The sequence below is a fragment of the Nanorana parkeri genome, unplaced genomic scaffold (assembly GCF_000935625.1).
Source record: "Nanorana parkeri isolate BGI_ZX_2015 unplaced genomic scaffold, ASM93562v1 scaffold50, whole genome shotgun sequence".
In the NCBI taxonomy this organism is placed as follows: Eukaryota; Metazoa; Chordata; class Amphibia; order Anura; family Dicroglossidae; genus Nanorana; species Nanorana parkeri.
This window is the reverse complement of record NW_017306318.1, coordinates 2727041-2742622: the sequence shown is the minus strand read 5'-3', so window position 1 is coordinate 2742622 and position 15582 is coordinate 2727041. Positions and strand designations below refer to the sequence as shown.

General features: G+C 44.1%; 1 protein-coding gene across 1 annotated transcript in view; it reads left to right on the top strand.

The window, feature by feature from the left end:
* LOC108802905 (KAT8 regulatory NSL complex subunit 1-like) overlaps positions 1-15582 on the top strand; it is an 84277-nt gene that overhangs the window by 54094 nt on the left and 14601 nt on the right. The window contains exons 3-5 of the mRNA XM_018574752.1: positions 12160-12301; positions 12449-12553; positions 15343-15401. Coding sequence (XP_018430254.1) covers positions 12160-12301; positions 12449-12553; positions 15343-15401 — 306 coding nt within the window. The remainder of the gene's footprint in view (positions 1-12159; positions 12302-12448; positions 12554-15342; positions 15402-15582) is intronic.

Below are 15582 nucleotides of genomic sequence, written 5' to 3'. Positions count from 1 at the left end.
ATTTAGGGAGAGAGAAATATTGTTTTTAAAAAAATATACACAAATAAATAAAAAAAAAATAAGTATATATGTATGTGTATATATATATATATATATATATATAATTTTATTTTTTTTAATATTCAGTTAATTAAACAAATAATTGGCCAACTAATCGATTGATGAAAATAATGATTGGTTGCAGCCCTGGTCTACTTTCAGGAATCTCTGCTCTCTGTAATAACGTGTCCGCCTTTATTTTCCACAATTGTCATTTCTGTATGGACAATCTTCATAGATGATTCCTGTGCGGGGAACTACGATTATCCTGTTACTCATTAAAATGGACCGTTTTTGGCTAATCACATATTCCGGCTGAATTTCCTGGAACGTAAGCGGCAGAGACACCTTTCCGGGGTTGGTAAAGCTTTCTGTATACATGACCACGATCTCTATTTCCGAGCATGTGTGTAAATCCGGCTATAAAGACACACCCCACCTGCAGAATTATTAGAGGGCAGCAGCAGGGGGAGAGAGAGAGAAGAGAGACTGCCGTTCTTCCACAGGAATTTGGCATATGGCGACTGCGAGGAGTATGGGGGAGTGGAGCAGTCGGCTTGCAGAGAGAGGCAATGGAGCCTATTGTGTCTTTGTGCTGTAATCTGTTCTATCATGCCTGTACACCCGGCTCCTCTGTGAGCCCCAGACAAGGCAGCTCCTGAATCAGAAATGGGCACTTTGCAGCATTTGTTGGCTTTTTTTTTTTTTTTCCCCTTGCACGGCTCACTCTTGCTGCATTAGGCTGCGGAGAGCTACAGGCTCCTGTAGCAGAAAGCCACCCTTCATACTGCCCATGTGCTATTCATTCTTCAAGGGTCACACTCTTCCCATGGTTTTAGGTTTACAGAAGGTAATGGACCACAATAAATGACAAGGGAGCCTTCTACCTGCGAATGAGAAGATTCTGTCTTGGAATGAAGAGCCGACACATAGCCATCGTGTCGTATGATACTACAAACCTTTGTTTTTTTAATTACAGTGGCACTTTCACATTCTCAGTGTTTGCGGAGAGAGTTTTTACTACAGTAATAAAGTCCCTTCCTTTTAGAAAGGATAAATGCAATATTTATGGTGACTGAAAGTGAAAGTCTGAGCAATGAAATCTCAGGATCTCAATGCTGTGCCCCATATATAGGTCATGCTGGTAGTTCATTCATGCCTAGATCATCCCTCTGCTCACCCCCTATCACTAGTCTCACTGGGGGGAATTTATCAAAACTGGAGCAGATCGAATCTGGAGCAGTTGTCTATGGCAGCCAATCAGCATCTCTCTTCAGTTTGCTCAGGTAGATTTGAAAATAACACAGAGAAGCTGATTGGTTGCAGTGCAAGTCTGCTCTAGATTTTGTCTGCTCAGGTTTTGATAAATGTCCCATCCCCCTGTGTTAGACTGACAGCTTTGTGAAGTACAGAGAGCCTCTCTCTTTGTTGTGCAGGAGATTTGATGCAAATATAAAGACTGGGTCAGATGTTTATATTGGCTTTATTTATTACAGGTATTTTTAAAGCGTTGGCAAGGAGTTAAATTATTATTATTTATATAGCACTGACCATTTACACAGCACTTTACAAAGTGCACATTCACATAAGTCCCTGCCCCCAAGGAGCTTACAATCTCAGGTCCCTATCACACATATATACCTACCGGTCCAAGATAGACAAAAGACAATAATCAGTATTTATTATTATTATGACCATTTACGCAGCATAATTGCACATTCACATCAGTCCCTGCCCCAAAGGAGCTTACAATCTAAGGTCCCTATCTCGCATGCTGTATATACAGGGCCAGTTTAGACACAAGTCGATAATAATTTGTAATTACCGTATATACTCGAGTATAAGCCGTCCCGAATATAAGCCGAGGTACCTAATTTTAGCCAAAAAAAACTGGGAAAAAGCATTGACCCGAATATAAGCCGAGGGTGGGAAATGAGGCAGCTACTGGTAGATAGATACCATTTAAAATACATTAATATTTATTTAAAAGAAAAATAACCTAGCTCTGTAAGTGGAAAAGGGGGTACAGGGCTACATATCATGTACTACGGATCATTTAACCCATTCATATTAGCAGAGGATAATTGTAAATCTATTGTTCAGTGCACTCTATATGTAGTATATAGTACATGTACATATAGAGTGCCTGCAACAATACATTTACAATGATCCTCTGCTAACATGAATGGGTTAAATGATCCATAGTACAGGGCTACATACAGATCATTTAATACATTCATGTTAGTATAATTGTAAATGTATTGTCTGCACTGTATTAGCAGTATATACTCTATATAGAGTATATACTGCTAATACAGTGCAGACAATACATATATAATTGCTTAAATAATCTCTCTCTCTACCCCCCCTCCCTCCCTCCCCTCACTCACTGTGTGCCGGTGATCGGATCATCACATCACGGAGAGAGCAGGGACGAGTCAGCGGCGCGCTGGTCCAGTGGGAGGAGCTCCAGGTGGGGTCCTAATTTAGCTGGCTCAGAGGTGCCTGCCCGCTAAATTACAACCCCACCTGGAGCTCCTCTCGCCTGATCAGCGCGCCGCTGACTCATCCCTGCTCCCCTGCCTGACTGGCCGCTGCGGGGGGTTTTTTCTTCTTCTTACTTACCTCGCCGAGCGTCGCTGCTGCTGCGGTGTGCGGCGCTCCGAGCGGGGTCATCTGGCAGTCTCCGGCCACCTAAATTAGGACCCGGAGACTGCCAGATGACCCCGCTCGGAGCGCCGCACACAGAGCAGCAGTGACGCGACGCTCGGCGAGGTAAGTAAGAAGACGCGCTGGCGCTGACTCGAGTATAAGCCGAGGGGGGCACTTTTCACCCAAAAAAATGGGCTGAAAATCTCGGCTTATACTCGAGTATATACGGTATTATTATGACCATTTATGCAGCACTTTACATTCACATCAGTCCCTGCCCTCAAGAAACTTACAATCCAAGGTCCCGTATCTCGCATGCATACATATGAGGGCCAATTTAGACAAGTCTATTTATTAATTATTATTACACTGGCCATTTACATAGTTGCACATTCACATCAGTCCCTCCCCTCAAGGAGCTTACAATCTAAGGTCCCTATTGCGCACGTAGAAGGGCCAATTCGTACCAGAGCTAATTAACCTATCAGCTTGTGGGAGAAAACCGGAGTAAACCCACACAAGTACAGGGAGAACATTCACACTTTTTGCAGATGGTGACCTGGCCAAGATTTGAACCAGGGACCCCCAATGCTACAAGGTAGAAGTGCTAACCACTATGCCACTGTTTTATCAATTGCTTTTGCTATCCTATATGCCTCCTTCAGCTTTAAAGGGATCCCATTTGGTTGAACATTTAGGAGGTTCTGTGGCTGACTTGTTTGTTTCCTCTAACTGCTCTACATTTGACCTCCAGACAAGGTTTACATGCTGCAGGATTATAGGCAAGTGCTATTTACCTAGAATTCTGCACTGCCATCTCTAATGCAGCGTGCTGTGTGTGGGATGAATGCAATCCTGATTCCGATAGGATGCCATTTTGTGTGACTAGATAGCATTTAGTTGTCCAAAAGCCTCCTACATTGACGGTTTATTTTCTGCTAGAGAGCGGGCACACATCTGTATGAATGAAGAGACCTCCTTTCCAGAGGATTTTCATTGAGCGGTGGTGGTGATGGAACCGTACTACAGTCCCCATCTCTGCTCACCTGCCCGGGACCTTGCTGAACTTGTCCGTTCTTCTCCATAGAGTATAGTAAAAAAAAATCATTGAGGTATCTAGCTGTAAGAGTGACATCTCCATTGTAATTGGGGAATCCAACTGAACTTGGCATCATCTTGTAATAAAGATATCCTATAGTGAGAGGGACACCTTGATTTAAATGGGGAGCCCACTTGCAGGCAACCCCCCCCCACATTATGGAATGGGGGTAGTAACACCAGTCAGGTAAGAAGGGGGCTCAGAGTTATATGCAACTGGATGGATGGATTGATTCCATTATTGTCCACCACTCAAAGGTGATATTTCATTTTGATTTGTAATTAACTTTTTGGACTAATGCCGGCCACAGACTGGTAGATTTTCGTACAAATGTCCATACAAAAAACCTCATGACAATTTTAGGCCCCATTCACACCGGATGCATTGGGATCCTGTATTTAACAGATGCCAACGTAAGGATATCTGAAAATGAATGGGCGGGGATGGGAGCTGTTTACACCAGAAGAATAGGCTCTACATATTTTCAGCACAACGCAATGGAGCGGTGTGAACTGCTAATGCGTGTCAATGCAAGGCAGAACCAATACCTAATATAGCTTAGTGTAAACTTCAAATCACACCCGCCCCCCTCAAAAACCCGCCATTCCCATCTTCGCTATGAGGGGTTCAATACGTGTAAGCGGCAACTAATGATTTTCATAATCGATTACTTGGCTGATTTTTTTGATTAATTAGATGGGAAGTGGGCTGGTGCAATAGCTAGCCTGGTATTGGCCATTTCAAATTGCAATAGCAGGCTGGCTATTGCACCCGCCCACTGCCTGCTGTGCCCTCCTCCCAGCATGGAGGAGAGAGCTAGGGGATCCAACCAACTAATCGATAATGAGACTAGTTGACAACTATTCTCATTATCGATTAGTTGATTGGAGCCCTAAAAACATCCAGCCATCCATATATTCCTAGAGCATCCCTGTGCTACCCCCTATCACCAGTCTCCCTGTTTTAGACTGACAACAGTGTGCGTTACAGAGAGCCTCTCTTTCTGATAGGAAGCAAATATAAAGAGAGGTGCAACCAAATGCTTATATTTGCTGTATTTTAATGTAGTCCAGGAGACTTTCCATTCAGCCTACAGAAGAAGGTAGTAACACCAGCCCAGGCAGGCGACTGCACATCAGCCAGAGAGTTGTATGCAACTGGACGGAAGTTCAATCAATTAACAAAGTGATCATTGTTTTTGTTTTAACCCCTTCGTGACGGGAGACGTACACTGTACGTCCAGCCACAAAGGGACCAAATGACTCGTCACGTACACTGTACGTGACGAGTTATTTGCTGCACTAGAAGGCTGCTAACCGCTGAGAATCAGCGGTTACCTTTCAGTAATAGATGTCTAACTATCTAGAGATCCATTACTGAAAGGGTTAACCTTTTTCAGACACCCGATACCTTATTTTAATACCGGGTGTCTGAGAGTCACAGCAAAGCGGACACAGGCAAGCCATATAAGGGACAAATAAATGAATGTATGTATTGCATTTTTTTTTTAGCTGTGCTGGTTTTTTAAAAAAAAATACTACAAATCAAAACTGGGAAAAGTTTTTTTTTTTAACGTTTTTTCCTCTTTTTTTTAATTTTGTATTTGTCCTAAGTGAGGCGTTAGACACACATATGTGATATAAATATAGACACACATATGTGATATAAATATATAGCCCTATCTGTCCTCTAAAAAACAATATATAATATGTGTGGGTGCACTTTGTAAGAAAGTATATTACTGACGTGGAAGAATCACACAGCAAAAATGTCAAAAGTGTGTCAGTCATTTACGAACAGAAACCAAAAACAAGCTCAGTCATGAAGGGGTTAACAGACTTTTTTTTTTTTTTTCTTTCTTCTGCTAAAGCTAAATACACACTGGTAGGTTTTCATATGAAAAATCTCATAAGAACATTTTGAGAATGCCATCAGAGACTTGATGGATGTTCCAAATTTCATTTGATTTTTTGAATGAATGGCCGGAAACCACATTAACTGTTAGAATTTCATCCATTTGGGAAACCTTTTCTAGACTCTTCCCATCACTGTTGTATGACAGCGATCATGTACTTCACCCCATCAACTCTTAGAACAGTAAAGGAACTATTATTATTATTCAGGATTTCTATAGCGCCAGCAATTTGCGCAGAGCACATTACAATATAAGGAAAACATTACAATCACAATACAAGACAAGATGGTAAGGAGGGCCCTGCCCCTGAGGGAAGGAAATTCTACTAATGTCTGGCCAGCTTTACCCCGTGTACAGAATAGATCTAAACCCGGACTGGATGGCATTTTGCTATTTATTTTTGATGTAGAGTGCTGGAGCGCACATTTCCTCCAGCGAGAGGTATGTACTGTAATACTATAAGTGACAATGAAGTGTTCATGAACGTCTTTCCACCAAACATTCTGCATTCCTGTTCACATATAAATGGTTAAAATCTGGGATGGAGTCCTGAAGATGTTTTGACATTGCTGGTAACCTTGTTATCTACCTCCTCCTATAAATCTGTCCTCCCTTATCAGCTATTTTGGTCTCACACACGGGATCCCCGCAGTGCCTTTTGAATAGGTTTACAGAAAAATTAGCTTTATCCGTTTTTTAGAAGGCCTCCCATCAACAAAGCCTTATCTCCGCTATCTTGTTGTCATGTGCCGAGCCTTTCCGGTGCCTGGAAATCTTGGCAGAAAATGGTTTTCTAGAAGACCAGTTTAGCCCTATAGGGGAAAAAGATAAAAATACAGAGAAGAGGAAAATGTCTGTGTTGCCATAGCAGCCAATCATATATAGGCATACGCACATTCCATTATGTTTCTATGTATATGGGATATATCTGTCTTATGATCATTCTGGGCATGGGTACTTTAAAGCTGAACTCCAAGCAAGCCCTTTTAATACACAAATAAAATCTCATATAGGGGCTGTGTTATCTCCGAAGGATTTGTATTTCTATCCATGCAGTCCTAAAACTTGCACAGCTCTGCCGCACAGCCCTGTTTGGCTGAGCAGTAGACCAGATTGTTCTCTGCTGCACTTGGGTAACTGGACAGTGAAAAGAGTAATTGAAGTAGTGTGTGTGTGGCCCCTTCGGCACCCCTCAATTCAACAACGGCTCCAATCGACTTTTGTCAGAGGAGATCTGAAATATCTCGGCCGAACGGTGGCTACAGCCGATCAGCTGCAGATTAGGTATTTTTAAAAATGGATTATTTGGTGTTTCTTTATCTAGTAGAAATTACAAAGTCTGCTACAGAATATTTCTGCACTGGAGGGATTACACGGCCTCCTACCCGGCTTCTTTGTCATCCCGGCCCCACTGTAGCTGACGAGTTATGAGAAATCGCTGGACAATCTGCTCACCGCTCTCTTTGGAGATTATGATGGCTTTATTTGCATTAAAATGTTTTATTTGTTTTTTTTTGTTTTTTCCGAATGAAATAATGTTTCAGAAATGGCTCCATATTCTGAGAACTGATACATTACAGATAGCTTCTATGTTCTGCAGATCCTCTGCTTTCAGGAAATCTATAGTTTGCGGGGGAGGGGGTCCGCTATTCTGAATGTTTCACCCTTCTGGCGAGCAAAGCGCCAACACTTCCCTCTAGTATCCTAGCGTGCCTGACCCCCCTCCCCCTGCCTTCCTCACACTTCCTTGTATTATCTGTATGCCTGACCCACCCTGCCATCCATACAGGTCCTCATATTATCTGTATGCCTGACCCACCCTGCCATCCATACAGGTCCTCATATTATCTGTATGCCTGACCCACCCTGCCATCCATACAGGTCCTCATATTATCTGTATGCCTGACCCCCCCTGCCATCCATACAGGTCCTCATATCTGTATGCCTGACCCACCCTGCCTTCCTCACACTTCCTTGTAGGATCCCTGTATGCCTGACCCACCCTGCCCTCCACACACTTCCTTGTAGGATCCCTGTGTGCCTGACGGGGAGTGTGTTGGATCCCTGCATAGAGATCACTGATTCCCAGAGAGAACAATGGCTTCACTCTGCAGCATGCTAAAAGGGGGACTCCTTTTTTATTTGTTTTGCTAAGGCTGTAGCTGCTTTCTAAAGAAAATAAAATACACTTGCATTCCAGGTGCTTCAAAACAAAAGTGTATTTAGCTGATTTTAAACCAAGCGTTCTCCCGGTAACGGGTGTGTGCATTTAGCGGGTCTTTTCTGCCCGTGCGTGCCCGCTAGGGGGCGCGCGCGAGCAGAAAAAAATTGCCGTCTGGAGACGGCAACCCGCAGATGCTGCAGTGCCGTCCGTCCGTTTTTTTACTACGGGCGGGCGGCAAGAGGTTAAGCAAATAGTATTTTGTGAATTTTTTTTTTTCTCCTGGTAATGGTACCAGTTTCAGAACTTCCTGTTGCAGACTGAAAACACTTAGATGCTTCCTTGCAATTTGCAGCAGACTTGTCAGCCTGCCCAGTGGGGTCTTCAGTTGGGCTTTGGGCTACTTACCTTTATCTTTTGGGCAGCCCAATGGTCCACTGACAACGCTGCTGCTAACAGTGAAGCTTTGGCTTATGGCGGTCAGCCTGCAATGGGAAGTGTTACTGGCAGGATCTCCAGGTAAAAAAAACATTGTAGCAGGTTCTCAAAATAAAATGTGATGTCTAAAACTGTGTACAGTGAGGTATGATTCCCAAATCACGGAACAATAGATTCAGGGTTTCTATACACTTTGTCAGTACAGGAACATGGATGGTTCTTTTCTGACTTTATTTTCATGTGATCTGTGCCCTTTAAGATCATTTGCAGAGCAGGAAGTAGAGACCGTAATAGTTTATGGTTTTGGCAACGTTCTAGCTTCCTGTTGTGGAGTGTTTGTATCGCATATTCATTGTGATTGTGTTTTCTTCTGTGTGCCAATATGAGTTCTGCACAAAATCAGCAGACTCATCTCTCCCATCTAAACCTTATTTATTATGTGCCTGAGGAACAGCTATTGAGGACACTCTGTATTGCCCCTAGTCAGTGCAGTACATACCGTCGTTCTTCTGCAGACACTGGTGAAGAACACAGCTTCTTTAGGTGTATCTAAACCAGGGATGTCCAAATTGCGGCTCTCCAGCTGTGGTGGAACTACGAATCCCATGAGGCTTTGCAAGATTCTTAGACAGACATGACTCAGGGAGAGAGATGCTTCATGGGATTTGTAGTTTCACCACAGCTGGAGGGCCGGAGTTTGGACATCCCTGATCTAAACAGTTGCCTATTGAGGGGCAGGATCTGTACTCAAGAGAAACAACGCATTGAATGGTCCTGTCTGCATGTTTTCCTACATTCACAGTCTGCTTTGAGCTGTCCATACATGAGATGAGTTTTCCAGGCTAGGCACTATGGTCAAATGGGCCCGTGTTATCCCTTTTCAGTCCAGTCGATTCCTGCTGATAGAGCATATATGTGGATAGGTCAGAACAATGTTTCCAACCTTTTTTTTCTGTCTCCGCACCCTTTTATTGTGTGCAAAATCTTGAGGCACCCCAGTCTAAAATAAAAAAAAAAAAACCTTGTGTGGTCCCTACACAATCTATACCAGACCCTTATCCGAGAAAGGGGTGTGGTATGGATTCTAAGTAGGGATGCACCAATACTAGTATGGATGCCGAGTATTTGGGTGAGTACTGCCTGGTCCGATACGTGAGCTTCTGGTATCAGAAAGCGGGGCAGCGAGTCATTAAACGCTGCCCGGCTTCCTGATTGGCCGGGAAGCCAGCTCCATGCGCCCTCGTCACTTTGAGCAAGCATGGAGCTTCCCGGCCAATTAGGATGCCGGGCATCAGATGGGCTAGAAATCGGCTTCATGCTCCCTCGTCATCTGGTGACAAGGTAGCATGGAGCCGGCTTCCCGGCCAACCAGGAAGGAGGGTGCCATGTAATGATGCGTTGCCCGGCTTCCTGCTTGGCCAGAAAGCCGGCTCTATGCTTCCTCGTCACCTGGTGACAAAGGAGCATGGAGACGGCTTCCCTGCTAATTGGAAAGCCATGGTGGCGAGTCATTACACGCCGCCCGGGTTCCTTAATGGGACTTTCGGGATCTGTGAGTCCTGGGAAAAAAAAAATATTGGTACTCAATACCGAAAAACCGGTATCTCTGCATCCCTAGTTTTAAGGGATCACATTAGGGTCCCCTTTACCTTAGATTCAGATGTCCCACATCTCCCACTTACCCTCTGCATGTGTGTGATCCAGAAAGCTCAGGGATATTTGAGTAGAACCTGGGGACAGATAGATTTGTGGCGTGTCTACATCTCCTTCTCGCCCTAAGAAAGGAAGTTTCTGCCTCAAAGCCACCAATCGGCTTTGATCTCTCTCTAAGAGCCAATAAGAATCTGATTGGTGGCTGGCTAATTTCTGTTCTTAGAACACATTGATGCGTCGGGCCTAACATGCTGTGGTCTTTTGGGCCTGTCGCAGGTCCGGAACCTGAACATCTGGCTGTGGAGTTCCCACATTCTCTGCACCGTATGGGAAATCACTGATCCCTTGCACTTGATTCATACACCCCACTGCTGATTTGACTGCAGCCCATAATAAAATGCGTAATGCATATCACCCACTGTTATGTTAATTCCCTGCGTCTGTTCTGTGTTGCTCCCTCTGGCTGTAATGAACAGGTAGATCATTTAATAACACCGGGTATGTGTTTTCTGAGAGTTTCGCAGGCTTGATTTTTCCTTTTGGTGATTTCATTGTGTTTCCGGCAGTGATGATTCATCTTCAGGTTGTGCATGACGCTGCAGAATATTTTTGGCTGTGACAGAAAAACCGAGCCGTCTGAGTGTTTTAATGGCCCTGTGTTACTGCATGCAGGCACCCAATTCACGGACTGTCTGCACGTAGTTGTAATTTCTAGAATTGCGTCATCGCTTGTTGATTGGGACTGACCATGAATACAGGTCAGCCAATGGCCGGGACATTCTAGAAAGCAGCGGTGTTCCGGCGTCATCTAGTAGATGTATACAAGCTCACAACCGTGTGAGATATACGCCATCTGCCAATCGGAGACTGATGACCTTTTTTTTTTTTTTTTCCCTTTGATCTTTGTTAGATTGTAAAATCAAATGGGGATGTATTGGTTGGCCGGTTACTAAATAGTGCATTTGGCACGGGCTGTCACCCTCCACCAGACCACATACTCTGATCACAATTGTACCTATGTGGAAAATAAAGCCCGGGCCATAGGCTGCATCTCAAACTTAAACCTCTAGGCAGATATAAAGGCAAATTGATGCAGCTCTGTGTTTATTGTTATATTATTTCTCCTTCTTTTATTAAGACACAGCGGAGGTCTTTAGATCTTGACCATTATGTTATAGCGCCACCATCTGTTGTTTGCCTAGTGTCAAGGAGTAAGGACCTAAGCTCACTGCTGGGAATCTTAGTTCTCTTTGTGCAGGGGCTTTTTTCTTTTTCCTTTCTTTGTCTTCCAGACCTTCAATCAACACAGTTCACTTTACGGCAGAGCTGTGTGGGCAATGGGGAAGCAGCACGAGGGAGCCAGTCAGATAGGTGTTGACATGTAGATAGGAGGAGAAAGCAACTGAGAGATCAGCTTATCACTATGCTGCTGCTCCTGTCCAATGGCAGGCTAGGGGCGGGTCCATGACAGCCGGGACTCAGTAGGGTGAGACTGATACTGGCTGCCATTTAACCCAATAACCAGAGGCCACCTTGTGGCAGGAAGGAAGTACTGCAGGTTTTTTTTCTGGATTTAAACATATATATTCAGCAAAACCGGTTATTTCAATTAGCTATTTTTAATTATTTTTGGCGGGTGTTGATGTATTTTGATGCTGATGCACTGTGATCTAGTGTTATCACACTATTACAGGTTATAATAAAACTGGCTGGTTTGTAGCCATTTCTTGCCAATCTTTGATGTGAATCTGTTGCCTTTTTCTTACTGGATAACATAAAATGATCTATTTTCCTCAGCCAGCCTTGTAATCCAGCCATCCCTGCCAGACAGCACATCCAGATCCTTGTCCTCCAGTACAGATCCCACAAGGAATTACAAGACTAGCAGCCACATGCATGACTCTTAGGAGGCCAGTGCATGGTGGGATTAGTATTTTCACCACAGCTGGAGGGTCAGAGTTTGGCTACCCCGGTATAAGGCCTTCTCACAGTCTGCTGCACTGCTCTGCATCAAATTCTGCTGCTGCTTATATTGGTTGCATTTAAAATACATTTCTTCATAATTGCTTTCTTGACACCTATTGCTTGAACTTCGGTTATAATGTCCGGGTATTTCCCCATGCTTACATTTTATTTCTAGGCTGGAGCAGAGTTTCTTTGACCTGATGATAATAAAAGGTTCTTCTGCTTTTGTCCTTGCAGGAAACGTCGCTGTGAGTGGACGTGGGCTCGGGAGCGGGCAGATGTTGTCAGTCGGTGGAACTGGTTACAAGCTCATGTCTCTGACTTGGAATACCGTATCCGGCAGCACACAGACTTCTACAGACAGCTGCGAGCAGGGAAGGTGAGCGCAGCGTTGACCTGCTCTGCCTGGTGACAGCCAGCTCCGCAGGGAATTCTAGCAGGGTCTCTTCCCCACTGTTTTCCTGGAATATAGAACTAGTTTTCTCCCCTGAGGTTTGTTCACTAATCTGCATCTGTCTGTTCACAGGGCCAGGTTCTCCTTGGTGATGCCGGTCCTTCAGAAAGCTGTGTGGGCGACCCAGATGGCAGAACCGCAGTCTCTACATCGCTGTCAGTGGACCCTGAACGGAAGGTGAGGAATTGAGAGTGGCGATTGACGAGTATTATAAGCCTACTTGTTGGGTGAACATGGCTGTGTTGGGTCTGCCTTGCTTTCTTGGGGACCTTTGGTGACAACCTGGTACCAGTCACAATCTATAGGTCTGCCCTTTGCTATAGGTAGTTACAAATCCATCTTCCATATAAACATCTGGTCTACTTGTCTCCATGGAGAGTCTGGTCTACGGTGTCCATTTGAGGAGATTCTCAATGCATCCCTTTGTGTGTGAAATGGAAGCCATCCAGTGTTTTCAGTGAATGCTTATGGAGTTCTTGTCATTTTTTAGGGCCAATTCACATTTGATCCGTTAAGTCGCAATCCGTTTTTATCCGGCTTCTAATGGAAGAGCACCGAAAAATGAATGGGTGTGAATGGGGCTAGTTCACATTGCTCCATTCCATTGCGTTGCATTACATTGCGCTAAAGAAAAAAAGGAACATGCGTTGCTCTTAAAATTAAAAATAAAAAATAAAAAAAGTAGTGCAACAGATCCGGTGTGAACTTGCCCCACTTACGCCCATTTATTATTCAGTGCCCTTACGTTGGCATCCATTAAACAGTTGACTTGCGATTTCCTTCCGATTTTGATGTGAATGCTCCCTTAATGGGATTTTTGCCCTTACATGTTAGCAATCGTATCTCCTGTACATGATTTGTAGTGTCCTTCCTGTAGGTGTCTATATGTGTAGTTGGTTAGCATGTTAAAGCGCTTCTGAGTAGTCAGATCAGTTGTGCCAATTATAAGTTTGTTGTTGTTTTATATCTCTGAGCAAACTTATAGACTGGCATTGAGAGTGAGGAGCTGCTGGAGCATATGACAGATATATATACATGTCTCACTTTTATTCCTCATTATAAGATAGTGAGCAGAGCCATGCAAATCGTTCCTTGTATGCTCAAATGCTTCCAGAACTGCTGGCTTATTGCACAAATATAGCCTAATATTATAGGGCAATTTATTTGCAGGGGCTGACTAATGCAACAAAAAAGGTGCATGTAATATTTCTGGCAGGACGCTGCAACACACACCTGTCGGCAAGGTGCCCAGTGCTGCCATTCTGAATGGTATCATGCATTGCTGTGACATAGTGCCAATGGGCCCTAAAATGTTTTTTTGTCTTTCCTCCATCTTGGCATTTCTTTCTGGGAAAAGGTCCCCCAAAGTCTTTTAATGGCCAGCTCACCTTTTGTTATAGTTCAGTTTTAGGCCTTGGCAGTAAGGGATCTGTGCCTTACTTCCTTGCTGTAGTTCCTGCCCAGCTCGAAGGTTTGTTTTTTCACCTGTTACCATTTCCTGATATAAAATAGGTTTTGTTCATCAGGGCCAGTTGTGACCCCAGTGCAGTGACCAGCACAGTTGTTGCAAGGGGGTCCCCCCTTTTCCTGGGCAGTTGTTGCAATGGGTCCCCCCTTTTCCTGGGCTGTTGTTGCAATGGGTCCCCCCTTTTCCTGGGCTGTTGTTGCAAGGGGACCCCTCCCTTTCCTGGGCAGTTGCAAGGGGTCCCCCCAACCCATCCCCCCCTTTGCCTGGGCAGTTGTTGCATCGGGTCCCCCCTTTGCCTAACAATTTCAAAGATATTGAGCCTTTAAAATGCAGAAATCTCACCACCAGAGTCCCAAAGAGGAATAACTTTTTATTTAAGATGATAAACTTTTTGGTTATCTACAATGCTGATCTACAATTCTCACCTTTTTTAAAAAGAACTTGAAATGTCAAGTTTCCTACAGGAATTCTTCTGTTTATTTTCTTTTATACCTTGCCCTGTATAGCCTCGGGTGTTTGGAAGCAGACATGTCAAAGGAAATAACGTGGAGCCATGTTTTATTCATTGTGTGTTTACGTGGTTTGCAGTGCATGCATTTTCAGCTGCTGCATAAGCTCCCAGCCCTGTAAGGGCGCCACCTTGTGGCTGAATTTTTACAATCTTTCTTTCCCTTCACATTAAATGACGATTGAACATTCGTCGTAGTAAACACAAGAAACATCAGACTAGAAAAGAAATTCACTTTGACGTAATAAATGCCGGCACTGGCAATGGAGACCGGATCTGCTATTATTTTGGTGTGGACGATAAAGGGAACCTTGTTTGTATTGGATCAGTATTCATGGAACAGTTATTTCTATAGAACCAGTGACAGTGCTCCCCTGCCCTATAGAAGCTCACAATCTAATGACACAAACACATAGGGATGATCTGGTTTATAACTGATTAGCTGGTTGCTTGTTTACAGCAGAGGATCCTAGTCTACTGGCCAAGGTCCTTATACTGGCTGCACTTACACGAGGCCCACATTTGTGTAGCATGGAGTACATCACGATGATCGACAGCGCAGCTTACATCAAAGCTTTTGAAGGTTTCCATTGCCTCATGGGGTCTGTCATTTTTTCCTGGATCAGACATTCCCAGCTAACCTACTGGTGTGGTTAATAATGCAGTCATTCTAGTTGGTGTTGCTCAGTGTAGTTTTCCTTTAAACACTGGAAAACTTTTGGCTTCTTTTACCCATATATTACTGTAAGGGTTTATTTTAGTTATTACACTGCATCCCATAATCTGGCATTTTCACACCCCTCCCATCTGGTGTCATTACTGCAGCATATTTGTAGGGAACAACTGGCAGCAGAGCGACTTGAGGCGGCACGATCCCCATCTGGTGACCACTTCTTGTAACTGCACATTCATCTCATCTATATGATTCAATCCAGCGTAATGATGCCGTTGTCACCGATGACTGATCTTTCCTGTTTCTGCTCTCTGTAGGCCGAGCCTGGAACTACAGAACCGAAAATCCTGCAGAAGCCCATTAATGGAGTTGTTATGTGAGTATGATTTGTGACAAACAGAAACTTCTTTTCAGGCTGATTCACACTGATTCCAATATTGAAGGAGTTGGACAGATGGAAGACACATCTCCTGCTATGTCGATGTAGAACGTAAAATGCATAGGAAATGTTACACATAGCAAATAAATTGGGTTTAAAGGGGGGGGGGGGGGGGGGG